The 20,248-nt window shown below is 60.9% G+C and overlaps 1 protein-coding gene across 1 annotated transcript in view; it reads right to left on the bottom strand.

The window, feature by feature from the left end:
* The window catches only part of GABBR1 (gamma-aminobutyric acid type B receptor subunit 1), a 24,430-nt gene extending 4,222 nt beyond the window's left edge, over window positions 1-20,208 (bottom strand). The window contains exons 1-15 of the mRNA XM_026657819.2: window positions 19,986-20,208; window positions 17,276-17,410; window positions 15,840-16,010; window positions 15,104-15,205; window positions 14,308-14,373; window positions 12,041-12,232; window positions 11,474-11,716; window positions 4,344-4,407; window positions 3,573-3,650; window positions 2,584-2,734; window positions 2,197-2,329; window positions 1,597-1,713; window positions 1,057-1,164; window positions 552-645; window positions 95-222 (exon numbers count right to left, since the gene is read on the bottom strand). Coding sequence (XP_026513604.1) covers window positions 95-222; window positions 552-645; window positions 1,057-1,164; window positions 1,597-1,713; window positions 2,197-2,329; window positions 2,584-2,734; window positions 3,573-3,650; window positions 4,344-4,407; window positions 11,474-11,716; window positions 12,041-12,232; window positions 14,308-14,373; window positions 15,104-15,205; window positions 15,840-16,010; window positions 17,276-17,410; window positions 19,986-20,204 — 2,001 coding nt within the window. The 5' untranslated portion in view covers window positions 20,205-20,208. The remainder of the gene's footprint in view (window positions 1-94; window positions 223-551; window positions 646-1,056; window positions 1,165-1,596; window positions 1,714-2,196; window positions 2,330-2,583; window positions 2,735-3,572; window positions 3,651-4,343; window positions 4,408-11,473; window positions 11,717-12,040; window positions 12,233-14,307; window positions 14,374-15,103; window positions 15,206-15,839; window positions 16,011-17,275; window positions 17,411-19,985) is intronic.
* Window positions 20,209-20,248: the final 40 nt, after the last annotated feature.

Below are 20,248 nucleotides of genomic sequence, written 5' to 3'. Positions count from 1 at the left end.
TGGGGGGCAGTGGGTCACAGCGGGGCACACTCACTCACCGCCATGATGGTGAGGTTTGGGGGGCAGTGGGTCACAGCAGGGCGCACTCACTCACCGCCACATTGTAGATGGCCATGCCCACAGCTCGGTGGTCATTTATCTTCTCGGTGGAGACGCTCTTGGTCTCGTAGGCCAGGAAGATGCCCAGCAGCAGCAGCAGTCCCTTGAACCCATAGAATATCCCTGTGTGGGACGGGGGCGTGGGTCAGATCTGTCAGGGGGCTGGAAACAGGATGGGGACACAAGAGACTGGGGGGGGGGGGGGGGGGGGGGGGGGGGGGGGGACAGGACAAGAGCGGCCCCCACCCCAGGGGGCAGGCAGCTGTGGGTCGACTATCCCAGGATCACTCCCCAGACACTGCCCTCGCACCTGAGCCAGGGCCCCTCTCCTCCAAACACTGCCCATCCCCCACCTGAACCTGGGCCCCATCCCACACTGAGTCAGCACCCCTCCCCCCAGATACTGCCCATCCCCCTGCCCCCCACTGCCTGTGCCCAGTGCCCCAGCTTACCCAGCCAGGTGTTCATCTTGGTGGAGCTGCAGTGCTCCAGCTGGGGCAGGATCGAGACGTCGATGTCGGTTTTCGGTTCCTCTTTGGTGAATTCCTACAGCGACGGAGGGTAGAGGGGTGAATGCTGGGGGGCAGGTCAGAGCCCCCAGCCGGGGCCCCGGAGCTGCAAGCTTCCCCGCTGCGCACCCCCAACGCGGGGCCCCTGGGGCCACGAACTTCCCCATCGTGTGCTGCCAACACGGGGCTCCTGGGGCTGTGAGCTTCCCCACCGCGTGCCCCCGACACGTGGCCCCTGGAGCCGCGAGCTTCCCCGACACGGGGCCCCTGAGGCCGCGAGCTTCCCCGACGCGTGCCTCAGACACGGGGCCCCTGGGGCCACGAGCTTCCCCGACACGTGCCCCAGACACGGGGCCCCTGGGGCCATGAACTTCCCTGACGCGTGCCCCCGACATGGGGCCCCTGGGGCCACGAGCTTTCCTGCAGCAGTGCCATGTCGGGGTTGTACCTCGATGGTGCGATGCAGCGGGTCGACGATTTGCCAGACGGCCAGCATGACCACATCCAGCCCCACCAGCAGCCCCACGGTGGCGTACAGCTTCCAGGGCTCCAGGGTCTGCCAACCATGCAGAGTTAGCGCCACAGTCCAGCACCCCCTGGCACCCCCCCACAGTGCCTCCCAGCGACCCATAGTGCCCTTACACACTGCCCCCCCAGCGTCCTCAAGCACCCAACACACTGCCTTCCAGTGACCCCCAGCACCCGACACACTGACCCCCTGGCACCCCCCAGAGACCCTTAGCACCCCCCACACACTTCCCCCCAGCGCCTCCCAGCACCCCCGATAGTGCCTCCCAGCAACCCCTAGCACCCCCCCACAGCACCTCCCAGTGCCCCCTGCTCCACAAGACCCAGCAACCCCTACACAGTGCCCTCCAGTGACCCTGCTCCACAATGCCCCCAGCACCCCTTTACTCCACAGTGGCCCCTGGTGCCCCCCAACATAGCACCCCACTCCCTGCAACCCGGCGCCCCCTTCACCCCTCACTTTGCGTCTCTCCTTCTTCTCCTCTTTCTTGGTGAAGACGGTGTGCACCCACCAGATTTTAGTGAACATGCTGCCATAGGCCAGGCTGAACCCCAGCCCCAGCAGCCAGAGCCGGGCCTGCCAGAGAGCAGAGACCAGAGTGAGAGCACCGCCTGCTGGGGCCCCATCTTCAGCCCTGCCCCCTGCTGGGCCCCCCATCTTGCGCCCTGCCCCCGCTCCCTGCTGGGCCCCCCATATTGTGCCCTTCCTCCCACCTTCAGCCCTGCCACCTGCTGGCATCCCCTGCTGGGCCCTTGTCTTCAGCCCTGTCCCCTCACCCCCTGCTGGCCCTCTGGCTTCAGTCCTGCCCCCCGGCCCCTGCCGGCCCCGTCTTCAGCCCTGCCCCCTGCCAGCACCCCAACTCGAGCCCTCCCCCCTCCCCATCGCTCTTTTCCCTCATCCCCCCATTCATAGAATCATAGAATCTCAGGGTTGGAAGAGACCTCAGGAGGTCATCTAGTCCAACCCCCTGCTCAAAGCAGGACCAATCCCCAACTAAATCATTCTTGGTCCTGGGCCCTCCCCGCCCTGCTGCGCCCCAGCCCTAATGCCCTGGCTCACCTGGCAGACGAAGGGGAAGAGCCCAGACCCGATGTGGTAGCCATCCAGCCCCAGGGGGAAGACAGCGGCCAGCGCCAGCGTGCAGCCCACGGCCGTCATGTTGTTGAGATAGGGCTGGGAGTTCTGGATGTACCTGCAGAGCAGATACGGCCATCACCTGGGGGGTGCCCCACATCCCGGCTCCCGCCCCCTCCCCGCAGAGACCGGCCCCTCCAGACGCAGCCACCACCTGGGGGGTACCCCTAGCCTGGCTCCCGCCCCCTCCCCCCGAGACCAGCCCCTCCAGACGCAGCCACCACCTGGAAGGTGGGGGCCAGAGCCCAGCTCCCAGCCCAAGACAGGAGGGGTGGGGGATAGCCGTGGGGCAGGGGAGTGGGGGGCACTAACCGGACGTGCCCGTTGTAGATGTTGAAGGCTAGGCAGACGATGGCCAGCAGGATGCCCAGGCTCGCGAGCACCGACACTGAGATGAAGAGCTTCTGCGACAGGAAACGGAAGGTGGTGATCACCTTGGTGTAGTCAGCCGGGGGGGCATCCCCTGCAGCAGAGAGCACAGTGAGGAGGGGCTGACCTAAGCACAACACTGCCCCCACGTCCCCCCAGCCCTGGAGGAGGGGAAGGCTCCTCAAGCGCCAGACCAGGCCCTTGCTCAAGGCAGGGGGAGGTTCACACTCTCAGTGACCCAAACATGCCCCCAGAGCTCCCAGCACCCAGATAAGCCCCCAAATCCACAGGGACCCATGTCTGCCCCCATCCCCACAGGGAGCAATTCCCATAACCCCCTGTGGCAGAGGGGCCAGATCCCTTGGTGACAGGAACCCCTGGGGGGAAGTTCCCATGATCCCCAGTGGCACGCAGGGCCAGAGACCCTGGTGACAAGAACCCCAGGGGGGCAGTTCCCACAATCCTTGGCAGTGGGCAGGGCCAGAGACCCTGGCAACAAGAACCTCAAGGGGGTGGTTCCCACAATCCCCGGCGGCAGGAGGTGCCAGATGCCCAGGTATGGGAACCCCAGGCTGGCAGTTCCCACAATCCCCGGGGTGGGAGGCGAAGGATGCCCAGGAACAGGAACCCCAGGGGGGCGGTTCCCACTATCCCCGGCAGCAGGAGGTGCCAGATGCCCAGGAATGGAAACCCCATGGGGGTGGTTCTCACAACCCCTGGGGGTGGGAGGTGCCAGATGCCCAGGAACGGGAACCCCAGGGGGGGCGGTTCCCACTATCCCTGGTGGAAGGTGGTGCCAGATGCCCAGGAATGGGAACCCCAGGGGGGCGGTTCCCACAATTCCGGCGGTGGGAGGTGCCGGACTCCCAAGAACAGGAACCCCAGGGGGGCGGTTCCCATAACCCCCAGCAGCGTGGGCAGCCCCGGCTCACCGATCCACTTGTCATTGTTGTACCAGGAGAGGTTGTCCTTAGTGCTGTCATAGTAGCCAATCTTCTTGTAGACCCCACCTGCCGGGAGAGGGGGACGGGTCAGGCCAGGGAGACGAGCTCCAAGTGCAAAGAGCTTCCCCCCGCCCCACCCATTGCAGCACTGCAGCCTCCTGCCTCCGGGCCTGGGTGGGGAGCCCTGGGGGCTAGATGGGAGGAGCGACCTGTGTGATATGAGCATGGGGGGCAGAAGGGTCGAGCACGCCAGGCTGTCTGTCGCCCTGGAGCTAGGGGTTGTTGTGTGGTGTGTTCTGGGGTTGGCGTGCCAGGATGTGTGGGGGAAAGGCATTGTTGCCTTGGGTGTCCTAGTGTAGTGCAGTGTGCGGTGTGTTCAGGGGTTGTTGTGTGGTGTGGTATGCTTGGGGGAATGCTGTTGTGTTGTTGTGCTGGGTGGTTGTGTTGTGCTGCGTGGTGTGTGTGGGGTTCATGTGTTGCTCTGTGGTGCATCGCTGTGTGGTGTGAGCAGAGGGCTGTTGTTTGAGGTGGGTTTGTTGTGTGTGGTGCTGTTTCATGGTGTGGTGTTGCATTGTGCAGTGTGGAGGGTTGTTGTGATGTGTTGGGTGGGGTAGCTGTGCTATGTTGTGCAGGGGACTGTAGTGTTGTGGTGTTACACAGTGAGGGGGTTGTCAAGCTGTTGTGCGGAGCGGTAGTTGTCAAGCTGTTGCGCAGGGTGGAGGTTGTCGAGCTGTTGCACGGGGCGGGGATGTCACTCACCCTGCAGCTGTTCGATGAGGGTCCAGGCCATGCGGGAGCCACTGGCGTCGAATACCACGTGACCCTGGGCAGGGAGATACACACAGACCAGCGTCACCAGGCACTCCTCGCTGGCAGCAGCAGTAGAGTTGTCACCTGGTGGGCAGTGCTCACTGACGGGGGACTGCCCTGCTGAGCTGGCAGCAATGTGCAGGGCGTGCAGTGCTGGGGGGCTGGGGAATTTGCAGGCCAGGGAGCAGGGACACTGGCCTCCTGGCATGGAGTTCAATGCCCGCAGGCCAGGCTGAGCCCTGGGCCTACAGGCAGGGGGAGGGGGATTGGGGGCGCTAAAGAGAATGCAGGAGTTAGGGATGGGGGTTAGGGGTTCAGGGAGTGGGGTTAGAGTTATGGGTGCAGGGAGCAGCATTAAGGTTGGGGGCACAGGGTCAGGGTTATGGGCACAGAGTGTGAATTAGGGGTCACAGGGGTCACTAACCAACACCCCCTCAAAGGCAGGGGAGTTGAGGGCACGGTAGATCTCGTCGGTGACAGGGCGGGCACTAGGGTTAGGGGACACAGGGTCAGGGACGGGGGCGCAGAATTGGGGTCAGAGGGTGTGGGGTTGGGGTCAGGGGGCATGGGGTCAGGGGGCACGGGGGGCACTTGCTGACACCCCCTCGAAGGCGGAACAGTTGAGGGCATGGTAGATTTCGTCAGTGACGGAGCGGGCAATAGGGGGCGCAGGATGTGAATTATGGGGCACATGGTTCACTCACTGACATCACCTCGAAGGCGGAGTTGAGGGTGCAGTAGATGTCGGTGATGAAGTGGGCGTTAGGAGTGTGGGGTCAGGGGGGCGCAGGGGCGCGGTAGGGGGGTATGGGATTGGGGGTGCAGGGTTGTCACAGAGTGTGGGGGAGTCAGGGCCCTGAACCCCCCACTTCCTGAAATTCACTGCAACTCTCAGCCAGCCAGTAAAACAGAAGGTTTATTAGATGACAGGAACACAGTCTAAAACAGTGCTTGTAGATACAGAAAACAGGACCCCTCAGTCAGGTCCCTCTTGGGGGGTGGGGAGCCCAGACCCAGGTTCTGGGCCTCCCCTCCCCGTCTCCCCAGCCAGCTCCAAACTGAAACCCCTTCCCGCTGCCTCCCCCAGCCCCTCCTCCAGCCTTTGTCCAGTTTCCTGGGCAGAAGGTGTCACCTGGCCCCAGCCCCCCCCCCTGGGCTCAAGTTACGAAGGGCAGCCGCCATCGTTTACATACTGGCCGTCAAGTACCATCCCTCAGTGAAGTCACACCCTTATTTCCCATCCCCATCTAGTATTGGTGCAGTACCCCAGGGAAACGGAGGCATGCCCCATGTTAGCAGAAGACAGTAAACTAGTAAAACTCCCATGCAATATTACCAGGTTAATACTCCCTACTCCATCACATCTCTCCCCCCTTCGAGACTGAAATGAGTGGGGTCACTCTGACCAGTGACCTGGGGAAGTTCAGGCCCCATTCTCCAGGACAAGGCATCAGCTATCATGTTGGCACTCCCCTTCACATGGACCACCTCCATATCGTAATCCAGGAGGAGCAGGCTCCACCTCAGGAGCTTGGCATTGGCTCCTTTCATCTGGTGTTCCCAGGTCATGGGAGAGTGGTCAGTGTACACAGTGAAGTGTAACCCAAATAGATATGACTGGAGTTTCTTAAGGGCTCATACCATAGCCAGGCATTCCTTCTCTATTGCCACGTAGTTTTGCTCCCGAGGTAACAACTTCTTGCTCAAGTACACGATAGGGTGTCTCTCCCCCTTTTCATCAACCTGCATTAACACTGCACCCAGCCCCGTGTCTGAGGCGTCGGTGAACACCATAAAGGGCTTGTTAAAGTCTGGGTTTACCAGAACTGGGCCACTGACCAGAGCCTCCTTCAGCACACAGAGAGCCCTCTGGCACTGCTCGGTCCAGACCACCTTGTCTGGCTTTTCCTTCTTGCATAGCTCAGTGATGGGGGTGGCTATGGAGCTAAAGTGTGGCACAGATCTTTGATAATACCCTGCCATCCCAATAAATGCCTGGACCTGCTTTTTAGTTTGGAGAGCGGGCCAGTCTCTGATCACCTCCACCTTGGCTGGTTCTGGCTTTAGGCAGCCGCTCCGCACCTGGTGGTCCAGATAAGATTCTTCGGCCATCCCCATCTTGCACTTCTCAGCTTTTATGGTCAGCCCAGCCTCCTGGAATCGGTCCAGCACTTGTTTAACCTGGGACATATGGTCCTCCCAGGTCTGGCTAAAGACACAGATGTCATCAATGTACAAGGCAAAACTCTCCATCCTCTCAGTAGCTAATTCATCAGGCACTGGAAGGTAGCAGGTGCCCCCTTGAGTCCAAAAGGCAGGGTCAGGTACTCGTGGAGCCCCAGAGGGGTGATAAAGGCAGATTTCAGCCTGGCATCTGCATCCAGTGGCACTTGCCAGTAGCCCTTTGTAAGATCCATAGTGGTAAGGTAGCAAGCTCCTCCCAGCTTGTCTAGGAGCTCGTCAGGCCTGGGCATGGGGTAGACATCAGACATGGTGGTGGTATTAAACTTCCGATAGTCCACACAGAACTGGATCGATCCATCCTTTTTGGGGACCAATACCACAGGAGAGGCCCAAGGGCTGGAAGATGGCTGGATCACCCCCAAAGCCAGCATGTCACTGACTTCTCTTTCCAGGTCCTGAGCAGTTTTCCCTGTGACTCGGAAGGGGGAGCATCTTATAGGAGGATGCGATCCTGTCTCCACCCGGTGGACAGTCAGATTAGTGAGTCCAGGCTGGTTGGAAAACAGCTGTTGGTACAAATGCAGCACCCTTCTGATCTCAGCTTGCTGGGCAGGTGTTAGCTGATCAGAGAGGGGAATTGTTTCCAAGGAGGAGCCAGCTCCTGTCTCAAAGAATAGATCTACTAAAGGGTCATCTCCCTGCTCCTCCCAATGCCCACACATGGCTAATGCCACATTTCCCTGTCATAACATGGCTTCATCATATTAACATGGTACACCCGGTGGCGGTGCGCCCGGTCAGACAGCTCCACCACATAGTTCACCTCATTTAGTTTCTTGACAACCGTGAAAGGGCCTTCCCAGGCGGCTTGTAGTTTGTTTTTTCTCACAGAGATGAGAACCATCACCTAGTCCCCGGTGGCATAGGCGTGGGCCCGCGCCGTACAGTCATACCAGACCTTCTACTTCCTCTGGGCTCTGGCCAGATTCAAATTGGCCAAGCCCATGAGCTCAGCAAGTCTTTCTAGGAAGTTCAAGACATACGCCACCACTGATTCTCCATCGGGAGTGGCCTTCCCCTCCCATTCGTCTCTCATCAGGTCCAGGGGCCCCCTTACCCTCCTTCCATATAACCGTTCAAAAGGCAAAAACCTGGTAGACTCCTGGGGCACTTCCCTGTATGCGAACAGCAGGTGAGGTAAATACTTGTCCCAATCCTGCGGGTGCTGGTTCATAAAGGTTTTCAGCATCATCTTTAGAGTTCCACTGAACCTCTCCATCAGCCCATTGGATTGGGGGTGAGATTCTGAGGCCCAGATGTGCCGGACCCCACATTTCTCCCACAAGCATCGGAGCAGGGCTGACATGAAGTTGGGTACCTGGTCTGTCAAGACTTCCCCGGGGAACCCCTCTCGGCTGAAAATGGTCAGCAGTGCATCTGCCACTATGTCTGTTTCAATAGAAGACAAGGCCACTGCCTCGGGGTAACAGGTATCAAAATCTACCACCACCAGAATGTATTTCTTCCCCGACCGGGTCGTCTTGCTGAGAGACCCCACTATGTCCACAGCCACCTTCTGAAAAGGCTCCTCTAGGATGGGCAAAGATCTCAAAGCCGCTTTCCCCTTGTCCCAGGCCTTCCCCACCCTCTGACAGGGGTCACAGGATCTGCAATACTGTTGGACAGTATTAAAGATTCCAGGCCAGTAAAAGTTTTGTAGCAGCCTCTGCCCGGTACGCCGGATCCCCTGGTATCCTGAGAGAGGGATGTGATGCGCCAGGTACAGTAGCTTGCGGCAATACTTCTGGGGGACCACCAGCAGCCTCCGGATCCCCCACAATTCCACTTTCCCTGTGGGAGCACATTCTCAGTACAGGAATCCTTCTCCCACAGGAACCTCTCCTGGCAGCCTTTCCCCATGGTCTGTGCTGCATTGAGGCCAGCCAGCTCCCTTAGCTTCTGTAAGGAAGGATCTTTCTGCAACTTGGCCTGAAATCCAGTGGCTGGGGAAGGGATAGGGGCCTGCTCTCTCTTGCTGGCTGGGTCTGAAGCCACAGCCCCTCTGAGCCTTGTTCCTGGGCACTCCCGCCCCACCAGGGTAGGGTCCTGTATCTCTGGTGAGGTCCCTTCCCTGATGTCAGGGCGTAGTGCCCCTCGCCAGCTCTGGCTACGGGTCACGACTAGGGCGTTTTGGGGGTTGCTTGGACAATCCTCTAGGTCACTCCCCATCAACGCCTCAGTGGGCAAGTGATGGTGCACCCCCACATTGTTGGCCCCCCATTTCAAATGTACCCTCACCACAGGCACCTTGAATGGGGTCCTGGTCACACCTGTCAGGGTCAGGTAGGTATCAGGCACCACCCGACCTGGGGCCACCACCTCGGGCCAGGCCAGCGTCACCTCAGCGCCCATGTCCCAGTATCCATCAACCTTCCTCCCATCCACCTCCAGGGGAACAAGGCACTCGCTCCACAGGGACTGCCCTGCGCCCACCCTGTACACGGAAAACTTTTGATTCTGAGGCATCAAGCCCCCCAGAGGAGCTGGTCTGGGAAACTCCTTCCTCCTGAGCAGTTGGTAAGCTGCCAGCCCCTCCTGCCTGGGAAGCCTGCCCCTCCTCCAGTTGCATCCCTACCCATTAACCCTGTGAGGGTTCGATTTCCTCAGTCTGTCCTTGAGCTTGGGGCACTGGATCTGTATGTGGCCTCTCTGCCCACAGTAAAAACAATTCATGTTCCGTTGGTCCCCTCGAGCTGGTTGGTTGGTCCTGATGCCGGTTGTTCCCCTTGGGAGGGGGTTCTTCACATTCCCCCTTTGTGGGGTCCCAGGGTGACTCTCTCTCTGCACCGTGGTGGGCTTATTCTTTTGGGACTCCTCCATTCCACCCCCTGACCGGCTGTCCACAAACTCGTCAGCCAGCTGCCCTGCGTTCTGCTTTTTGTCCACCAACCATATACTCAGGTCGGATAGGCAATGTTCATACAGGTGCTCCAGTACAACCAGTTTAACTATGTCCTCCTTAGTCTGGGCCCCATCTGCCCACTTGTGGACATATCCCTCCATTCGGAGGATCAGTTCCGGATATGTGTCCTCAGGAGTTTTACGCTGACTCCGGAACTTTTTCCAGTACGCCTCAGAAGTCATCCCAAACTTGCGTAACAGGGCCTTTTTGAACAGTTCATAGTCCCCTGCCTCCACCCCTTCCATTTGGTTGTACATCCCTATGACTTTGGGCTCCAGTAAGGGGGTGAGAAACCGGACCCTGTCTGTAGGATCAACTCTGTGCAGCCCGCAGGCTTTCTCAAAGGCCATCAGGAATTCATTTATGTCCTCCCCTTCCTTAAACTGGGACAGGATGCACTTATCAAAGTTCCATGCAGTCCTGGGTCCCCCCTCACTCACTGCAGCAGGGGGCTCTCTGCTCCTCAGCTTTGCCAACTCCAGTTCATGCAGCCGCTGTTTCTCCCGATTCTCCAGCTTTTTCAGTTTTATCTCCCTCTCCCATTCCAGCCGCCTCAGCTCCAGCAAAGGGGACCTTGGTCCTGAGGATCCCCTGCTGGCCGCAGGGGGTCACAATGCCCCTGGGGTTCGTCTGTATGCTTCTAGCCCCTCCCCTAGCCGCAGTCTGACCACTCCCAGCCAGTACAGATACTGGTGCCGGCGCAGCATCTGCTAGGCTGCTTCCCTCAGGGACAGGGATCAGCTCCTCCTCCTCCAGCTGGGCAATCAACTGTGCTTTGGTGCCCTTCCCTCTGCGAAGCCCCCTCTTTTTGCACAGCTCGATAAGGTCCCTCTTAAGGAGATGGTTATACATCTCCCCGCTGATCCCAAGTTGTTGTGGACTCCCAGGCCTGTGTACTCTCAGCTCCCCATGGTTTCCAGGAAGAACCCCTACTGTGCCAGCCCTTCTCCAGGTCACCACCTCTCTCCCAGGGTCAAGCCGCAGACTCCTCCGCCCCTGAAACTGCTTGCCGCAGTCCCCAGGGGGACCCTGTTACTGCAATAGTCCTTCTCACTGGTCACACACTCCCAGGGGTTAAGGGTAGCTCCTCTGCCTCCTGAAACCACTCTCTGAGCCTTCAGCACGCCTGGTTCTCATTAATCCCCCTTCGTTTTACTGCTCCCCAGTCACTTACTGCAGGAAACGCCACCCAAGGGGTGCAAGACATCCCACCGTTACCACCAGTTGTCACGGAGTGTGGGGGAGTCAGAGCCCTGGATCCCCCACTTCCTGAAATTCACCGTGACTCTCAGCCAGCCAGTAAAACAGAAGGTTTATTAGATGACAGGAACACAGTCTAAAACAGAGCTTGTAGGTACAGAAAACAGGACCCCTCAGTCAGATCCCTCTTGGGGGGGTGGGGAGCCCAGACCCAGGTTCTGGGCCTACCCCCGTCTCCCCAGCCAGCTCCAAACTGAAACCCCTTCCCACTGCCTCCCCCAGCCACATCCCTGGCCCCTCCTCCAGCCTTTGTCCAGTTTCCAGGGCAGAAGGTGTCACCTGGCCCCAACCCCCTCCTGGGCTCAGGTTACGAAGGGCAGCCGCCATCGTTTACGTGCTGGCCGTCAAGTACCATCCCTCAGTGAAGTCACACTCTTATTTCCCATCACCATCTAGTATTGGTGCAGTACCCCAGGGAAACGGGGATCACTCACCGACATCCCCTTGAAGGCAGAGGAGTTGAGGGTGCGGTAGATCTTGTCGGTGATGGGGTGGGCGTTAGGGGGCATGGGATGGATGTTAGGGGGCATGGGGTCAGGGTCAGGAGGTGCAGGGGTCACTCAGTGACACCACTTCAAAGGCGGAGGAGTTGAGGACGCGGTAGATCTCATCGGTGTTGGGGTGGGCATTAGAGGGTGTGGGGTTGAGGTCAGGGGGCGCAGGGGTCACTCACCGACACCCCCTCAAAGGCGGAGGAGTTGAGGGCGCGGTAGATCTCGTCTGTGATGTTCTTGTTGTTGTAGTTGAAGTCCTCCAGCCGCAGCCCCTTCTTCACCAGCTCGGCCGAGGTCTTGTTGAGTGCCAGGGCCAGGGCCCAGATGGCATCGTAGGCCAGCGGCGCCTCCTGGAAACCCCCCGTCTCCTCTGGGTTCTTGCCCAGCCGCTTCTGCAGCTTCTCAATGAACTCCTGGGAGGTCTGCAGGGCCGGGGGGGTGGGGACAGTGAGCCAGAGGAGGGGAAGTGATATGGGCCCCCTCCCTGCCTCTCTTCATCAGTCACTTCAGGTCTTCCTGTCCCACACTGACCCCCAGTCCCACTGCCCTCCTCCAAGGTCTTCTCTGATCCCCCTCTTCTTCCCGGTCTCTGCTGCCCACCCACCCCAGCTCCCGTGCTCTCATGTCCCCCTTGGTTCCCCCATGCCTCTAGTCCCTCATGCCCCCCAACACCCCCCTCCCAGCTTTGTGCCCCCTGACGTCCCCGCCCCAGGGCCTCCCAGGCACTTGGCTCTTCCTGCCCTCACCATGTTGGAGATGCTGCGGGTGTTCTCAGGGTTCAGCATGACGATCTCAGTAGTGACATGCCCCTCCACTGCCTCCGCCATCTCTGCCTCCGTGCAGTTGATGGCGGGGTCCTTGATGCGAAACCAGTTGTCGGCGTACCAGCCGATCAGGAACCAGACGTACCGCTTCCCATACAGCTTCTCCTTGTACACCTGCACAGAGGCACGTCCGAGAGACGGGCACCCGGTTCAGACAAGCATGCAGCTCCATCCAGCCACCCAACCAGCCCTCCATCCCCTACTTCCCCTCCATCCATCCATCCATCCACCCAGCACTCCATCCCCATACTCCCCCTCCATCCATCCACCCAGCCCTCCACCCCCTATTCCCCCTCCATCAATCCATCTATCCCCATCTGCCCCCTCTCCATCCATCCATCCGTCCCCATGCGCCCCCTCTCCATCCATCCGTCCCCTCTCTATCCAGCCAGCCATCCCTATACGTCCCCTCTTCATCCAGCCATCCCCATACACCCCCCTCCATCCATCCATCCATCCGTATACGTCCCCTCTCCATCCAACCCTTCTCCATCCATCAATCCGTCTGTCACCATGCACCCCCTCTCCATCCATCCATCCACCCCCATGTGCCCCCTTTCCATCTATCCATCCCCATGCACCCCCTCTCCATCCAGCCATCCCTACACGTCCCCTCCCCATCCATCCGCTTACATTCCCTCCATCCAGCCAGCCATCCGTCCCATGCGCCCCCTCTCCATCCAGCCATACGTTCCCACGTGCCCCCTCTCCATCCAGCCATCCCCATACGCCTTCTCTCCATCCATCCATCCCCATACGCTGCCCTCTCCATCCATCCATCCCCATACGCTGCCCTCTCCATCCATCCGTCCCCATTTGCCCCCTCTCCATCCGTCCCCATTTGCCCCCTCTCCATCCATCCGTCCCCATGAACCCCCTCTCCATCCATCCATACCCATACAGCCCCTCTCCATCCATCCATCCGTCCCCACACACCCCCTCTACATCCATCCATTCATCCCCATACGCCCCATCTCCATCTATCCATCCCCATACACCCCCCTCCATCCATCCATCCCCTCACCCCTCCGATCTAGCTAAGCTCTGTACCTCTATTTTTGGATCCACCTGTCACTTTCCACACAGCCCCTCCCCACACACCCCTTGTTCACACAGACACACATGCTGTCCAGCTGTCTCTCTACGGTGGTAGTTATCTGTACAGCCCGCTAGGTAGACACAGTTACACCGCGATCAAGGGTCTGAGGCTAGTCTGGCTATTCCCAGATTCCCAGATGGGGAAGGGAATCACCTCCACTGGGACAGGGCACTTGGAGACCAGTACAACTGGGCCAGGTGAGGGGCTGCGCGGCTGTGACTGACCCAGTATCAAACTACCCGCAAAGGACACCATTACACATGGGCACCGACAGCCGGCACAGCAGGCCTGGGTCCCTACAGCAGAGATGTGCAGGCCACAGGCTGCAACAGCAGAAGTGACACAGACAAGATCTCGGGCTGGGGGGTGGCACTGGGGGTGTCATGGGAGGCTGTGGGGCTCAGCCTCACATCACCCGAGAGCCACTGGGACACTAGGGGGAGCCCCAGAGATGTTCGGGGAGCTGGGTGGGGAGCAAGAGAGAGAGAGCAGAGACAGATCTGGCTGGCTAGGCTCAGCAATCTCCTGTCTGTGTGTGTTGTGCAGTGTGTGTGTTGTGGGGCGTGTGCGTTGTGGGGGGTGAGGCGTGTGCGTTGTGGGGGGCAGGGCATCTGCGCTGCAGGGCGTGGGGTGTGCGCACGTTGTGGAGCATGCATGCATTGCGGGGCGTGTGTGTGTTGTGGATGTGTGCGGGGATGGAGGGTGTCTCCCTGCAGTTATCTGGCACACAATGGGGCAGGAGAGGCGAGGCTGAGTCAGGGGTCCATCCCAGCAGGGCTCTGTGGGGTGGGTGCAATGTCTCCCCAGGGAAGGGGTGACCCCCGGCTTGGACCACACATAGCCCAGCCATTCTGGCACTGGCCTCTGGGGGACTGGAGGGGATAGGGCCCTGGTGTCTGGGACTATGGGAGGTAGCCATCCTTGCTCCTCTGCCCCCCAGCTCCTCCCCAGATCTGGAGGCATCCCCCCATGGCTGCCCCCCAGCACTGAGCCTGACTCCCCCATACCAGGTGCCCCCCCAGTGCTGAGCCCAGCCCCTCCACCCTGGCTGCCCCCCAGCACTGAGCCCCCCCTCCCCCGCAGGTCTCACCTCACAGAAGACCTTGCGCGCTTCGGTCTCGTAGAAGAGCCCCACGATGATGCGAGCGTCCTGGCGCTGTGGGGACATGGCCACCGAGGGGGCGGGGGGGGGAACTGTCACGACCCACGTGAACCGTGGGGAGACACGGTTATCCCCCTGCTCTACCTCCAGACACCCCAGCACAGCCCCCAACCCCATGTACCCCCACAACAACCCACTGCCGCCCACTCCACTCCCCACTTCACAGGCGGTTGCCAATTTGCATACGTTTTCATATCTTTGCATGGCTCCGAACATTCCTCACCCCCGTGCAAGGCTGTGACACCCCCCCCCATGGGAGGAGGTTGTGGGAAGATGGAGGATGTCCCATGGGTCCTGCCAAACCTGGGGGCACCCTGGGTCTCTGACCACCTTCCCCCCGCCCCGATCCCCAGATCCCAGGGGAGCCCCACTGTGTGTCTAGGGGGCGGAGTTGTCCCAAGGCAAACCAGCAGCAGATGGACAGATCGCCCGGCTGGGAGGGGGCGTGGGGAGCACAGCGGAGATGGGGAACATATGGGGTGGGGCAGGGTTTCCCACCACGGGAGACAGGGAGTGCCCCCCACGTGCCCGGCCCAGCCCCGGGCACTCGCCAGCCATCGGCCCATCCTCCCTGTGCCCTGAGCTCCCCCCACCCAGCTCCAGGCGCCCATGCCCCCGCCATCTTAGCCTTGGGTACCCCCTCCAAGCCTAGGCCCCTCCTCCTTCAGCCCCAGGCCCCTCCTCCCTCAGATCCCCCCCAAGCCCCAGCTCAGGGGTCTCTCACCTTGAGGCTGCGGACAGGTGCAGAGGGGTCGGAGAAGAAGCTCTGGCGGAAGGTGATCTCGATGCCAGCCTCCTTCACCCGCTGGTCCAGGTCATCCAGGGTCTGGGGGTGGGGGCGGAGATAGAGCAGAGAGGGTCAGGGAGAGCTGAGGAGCTAGCGGGAGGGCCATATGAGGGAGAGCAGGAAGCTCTGGGGCATGGTGGGGACAGGCAGCGGGGGTCGGAAGGGAGTCGGGGCACCGGGAGGGAACTGGGGAGGATGAGGGGCACTGGGCAGGGGGTACTGTGGGATCCAGGGTGGCTGTAGGAGTCAGAAGCACAGGGCAGGGGAGTCTGGGGTGGCTGCAAGGTCAGGGGCGCTGTGTGGGTCACGGTGTTGTGGGGGTCTGGGTCGCTGTGGGAGTTGGGAGGTGCTGGACTGGAGGCCTAGGGTGGCTACAGGGGTCGGGGGTCCTGGGCCCCGTGGGGGTCAGAGAGGATGTGGGGCGTGGGAGCCAGGATTCCCGTGGGGGGGGACCCGGGGCACCGTGGGGATTGGAGCCCGGGGCTCCATGGGGGTCAGGGAGGATGTTGGGGGCAGATTCCTGCGGTGGTCTGGGGTCTGGAGCGCCATGGGGGTCAGGGAGGTGGGGGACAGATCCCTGCGGGGATCAGGGGCCCAGGGCACCATGGGGGTCTGGGAGAATGTGGGGGGCAGATCCCTGTGGGGGTCAGGGCCCAGGGCACCGCAGCCGTACCGAGGTGAAGACCTCCGTGGTCTGCTGGATGGTGGCGATCTTGGTCCAGCCCCACTTCTTGAAGAGCTGGACGCGCGTGGGGTTGTGCAGAGTGGCCGAGGGGTGGGTGCGGAAGAAGGTGCGGAAGCGCTGGCGATTGGAGAGCGCTGGGGAGCTGGAGCCGTATGACAGCTGGGGGAGGAGAGCTGGCTCAGGGCGGGCACCCCAGCACATGGCCCCACAACACCCCAATGCCCAGCCCTCCCCCAACACCCCCCCAACCCATGCACCAACAATACCCTGAGACCCAGCCTCCTACCCCAACACACACACAATACCCTGACACCTAGCCCCTCACTCCAACAGCCCCCCAACACAATACCCCAATGCCCAGCCCCCTCCCCAACAGCCCCCCAACACACCCACTTCAACACAATACCCTGACACCCAGTCCCCCACACTAACACACTCACCCCAACACACAATATCCTGACACCGAGCCCCCCACCCCAACACACCCACACCATATCCCGACACCTATCCCCCACAAAATACAATACATGCAACACCTCCCACCCCAACACACACAGCGTCCCAAGACATGACTTCTTGTGACCAAGTGGGAATATTTCATAATGTTTTGCATGAATAGTGTGTGCCTCAGTTTCCTCCATATGCTGCACGGTTGACTAGGTGGGCGGGGGGAAATTGTTTACTCTTTGCAGAGATCCAGGGATGACTGACACCTGGCTGCCCCATGCCATGAAGAGTCCCAGAAGACAATTGCCCGGACATTTGGTACCTAGCGACTACTGACCATGGATGACCCTCCGCAGGAAGCCAGCCAGGTGTGACGAGCTGGAGAACAAAGGGTCGGGGGACAATGTTTGCCCGGGAACAAGGGCAAAGGATGGAGGACTGGCCCGGTGGGGTTGCAGGAAGTGGGAGAAGTTTCTGGACAGGGCCGAAGAAGGTGTCGGTGGGGAGCTCTAGGCTCTGAACTGACCCAGATGGAGGGTGCTGTTCTCTGTGCTCCCCAAAGACTCGGCAGGCTGTGTTCCAGACATCTAACATTCACAACGCCGGCAGGGAGGCACTGCAGCTTAAGGACACCGGGGGTGCATGGCTCCCTTTGAGGGGAACGAGTCTCCCTCTGTTGGGGAGCCAAGCCAGGTGGACTCGCTGCAGGGAGCTCATGGCTGGGGTGCTCCAGGCTCAGTCCCAGGAGGCACTGAAGCCAAGGGGCTCACCCCGGGGAGGGAGCATGACCCTAAGGGGGCTGCCGCACTGAAGGGGTCCTCCCAGGGGCTGTTCCGGAGACCTCCATGTGAGATCCGTGACACTTCCCCACACACGCACCAACCCTCACACAACCACCGCACTCACACATACAAATCCTTACAACCCTCCCCCACCACGTAACCACCCCTCCCCCTCCAACCCCCTGCCCCTCTCACCACGATGAGGTTCCACATGCGGGCGGCCTCGGCCACCAAGGTGGAGACACTGCTGCAGCCAGGCATAAGGATGATCTTGATGGGGTCATTGTAGAGCAGTTCATACAGGTATTTGGTGGCTTGGCCTGGGTCACACTGCAGGGCACAGACCCACCATCACGCCCATGGTACGCCCGACCCCAGCTCTAACCCCACACCCCACCACGCCGCTCCCACAGCCAGGAGTCCTGGCTCCCAACCCACCCAGCTCTATACCAAGAGTCCTGACTCCCAGACTCCCCGCTAGACCCGATTTCCCTCCCACAGCCAGAGATACAACCAAGGAATCCTGGCTCCCAGCCCCCCTGCTCTAATTCACTACAGCCTACTCCCTACCCACCCTCAGGGATAGAACCCAGGAGTCCTGGCTCCAAGCCCCCCTGCTCTAACCACTAGATCCCATGGCCCTCCCAGAGCCTAGGATTGATCCCAGGAGTCCTGACTCTCTGCTCCACCCCTCCCCCAACTCCTCTCTAGAAGGTCACAGCCCATCCTCCCTATCCTGGCTGGACACCAGGAGGGGCCCATGAATTATTCAGGGCATGGCAGCTGGGGGAGAGAAGATCAGTTTCCATGACAACCCCATCAGCAGGAGAAGCAGCTTGTGCTGCCATGGCAACCTGTCAGCCACAGGGAGCAGAAGAGATTGGGGGGGGGATGACAGTTGGGGAGCTAAGGGGGGGGTGAGACACAGAGAGGTGGGGACATGAAGGCAGGGGAAATACAGAGACATGCGGACAGGCAGAGAGATCAGAGAGAGAAGGAGGTCGGGATAGATAGATAGATAGATAGATAGATAGATAGAATAAAGCTGTTGGGGGAAGTCAGGTCTCGCTCTCAATACTGTATTTTGAGAAGGGAAGTTTTAGTTTCTTGGAATTTTTTTCCCAAATTTCATTGAAAAATTTGCCCCCCAGGGAGCAAAAAGGGGGGAGAGGAAAGCGGCTCACCCACACCCTAGCAAGATCCCACCTTTCCAAGCAGAGAATAGCAACAACCACCCCCCTCCCACAGGAATATTCTGCAGACTTTCCCACTCCAGCCAGTTCCTTGGGTACACTTTAGACAGCTCTCGTGGTGACAGACACACAGAGGGAGCATGGCAGGTGTAGGGGTGGGGGCACAGTGGGAGTCCTGGCTCCCAACCTCCCTGTTCTAACCCACCAGACCCCACTCCCCTTCCAGAGTCAGGGATAGAACCCAGGAGTCCTGGTTCCCAGCCCCCCTCCCCCGTTCTAACCCAGCAGACCCCACTCCCCTCACAGAGTCAGGGATAGAACCCAGGAGTCCTGGCTCCCAGCCCCCCTTCTCTAACCACTGAACCCCTCTCTCCTCTCAGAACCAGGGATAGAACCCAGGCATCCTGACTCCCAGCCCCAGCTGCTCTAACCCACCAGACCCCACTCCTCTCCTAAAGGCAGTGAGGGCTCCGTGAAGAAGGCACTGGAAGAGAGGAGGCGGATGTGAGGGAAGGAGTGAGCAGGGATGAGTGTGCCAGAGGCAAAGTGACTCCGAGTGCCCCAGGAAACCAGGGAGTGGGCGTGCAAGAGAAGGACTGTGCACCGGGTTCACAAAAAGTCAGTGAGTGTGCAACAGGTCAGGTGTACATGGAGTGGAGTGAGTGTGAACACACAAGGAACAGAGCCAGCAAGGGCAGACCCGAGTGTGTGAGACACACAGCACAGGGAAGTGTGAGGGGCAGGACGAGCATGCAAGGGGCAGAATAGAGAGTATGGGAGGGGCAGGGTGAACGTGCCAGGGGCAGCACAGGGCAGTGTGTGACGGGCAGGATGAGTGTGCAAGAGAGACAGCACAGGGGAGCATGCATCTTTCAGTGTCTCCCCTCCAGCCATTCGCCTCCTCAGTGCAGCCCCCCCCCACTTCTAGAATGCCGCCTCCTCCTCCCATTGCCCGTCCCCTGGTGCCCCCCAGGCCCACCTCCCCCCTGGATGGTGCCACCTGAGCCCTGCTCACCTTGCTCTTGGTACCCCCGTCCGGTTCTGTACCCCCGATATCTCATGTGCCCAGCCCAGTGCCCCTGAGCTCACCTTGATGTTGGTGCCCCCCGTGAGCCCCCCATGTTGGTGTCCCACTTGTATCCCAGCCCCCTGTGCTGGTGGTGTCCCCCCATGCTCAGCTCTGGGCCCCCTATCGGTGCCCCCAGTGCCCAGCCCCATGCCCAACCCCATTGGTGTCCCCCTTGCCCCCCAGACCCCTGTGTTGTCAGTACCCCTCATGACTAGCCCTACACTCCCTGTTGGTGCCCCCCGTTTGGTGCTCTGTGACCAGCCCTGTTGGTGCCCCCTTGCCCCCTGTGCTGTTGGTGCCCCTTATGCCCAGCCCCCCGTGTCATCTGTGCCCCCCAGCCCCATGCCCCCTATACTCAGCCCTGCACCTCCTGTGCCCAGTCCTGTGCCCCTCATACCCAGCCCTGTGCCCCCGCCATGGTCCAGCCCCGAACCCCCCATACCCAGCCCTGTGCCCCCCCCACCGGTGCCCCCATGCCCAGCCCAGCACCCCCCATGCCCAGCCCCGTGTCTCCCGCTGGTGCGCTCTGTGCCCAGCCCCGCACCTCTGCCGGTGCCCCGCGCCCCCAGCCGGCGCCCCCCACTGGTGCCGAGCCTCGCGCCCCCCGCAGAGGCCCCCCGTGCCCAGCCCCGCACCCCCGCACCTTGCTGTCGTGGTGGATGAGGCGCAGCTCGTGGTCCGGCAGGATGTCCCGGCGTCGGTTCACGTCCTCCAGCGCCATGCGCACGGCGGGCAGACAGGCCTGGCCCCCCGGCCAGCCGCCGCTCATGGGGAAGAGCGCCCCGATGTGCACCGGCCGCCTGCCTGCGGCCAGCGGCCAGCCCGTCAGCAGCAGCAGCGGCAGCAGCGCGGCGGGGCGCATGGCCGGGCCGGGCCGGGCCGCTCAGGGCTGGGGCGCGCGGGGGG

This window comes from Terrapene carolina, unplaced genomic scaffold, assembly GCF_002925995.2.
Source record: "Terrapene carolina triunguis isolate 2854851 unplaced genomic scaffold, T_m_triunguis-2.0 Scaffold319, whole genome shotgun sequence".
In the NCBI taxonomy this organism is placed as follows: Eukaryota; Metazoa; Chordata; order Testudines; family Emydidae; genus Terrapene; species Terrapene triunguis.
Note: the sequence above shows the minus strand (reverse complement) of the source record. Positions and strands in the feature narration are given on the sequence as shown.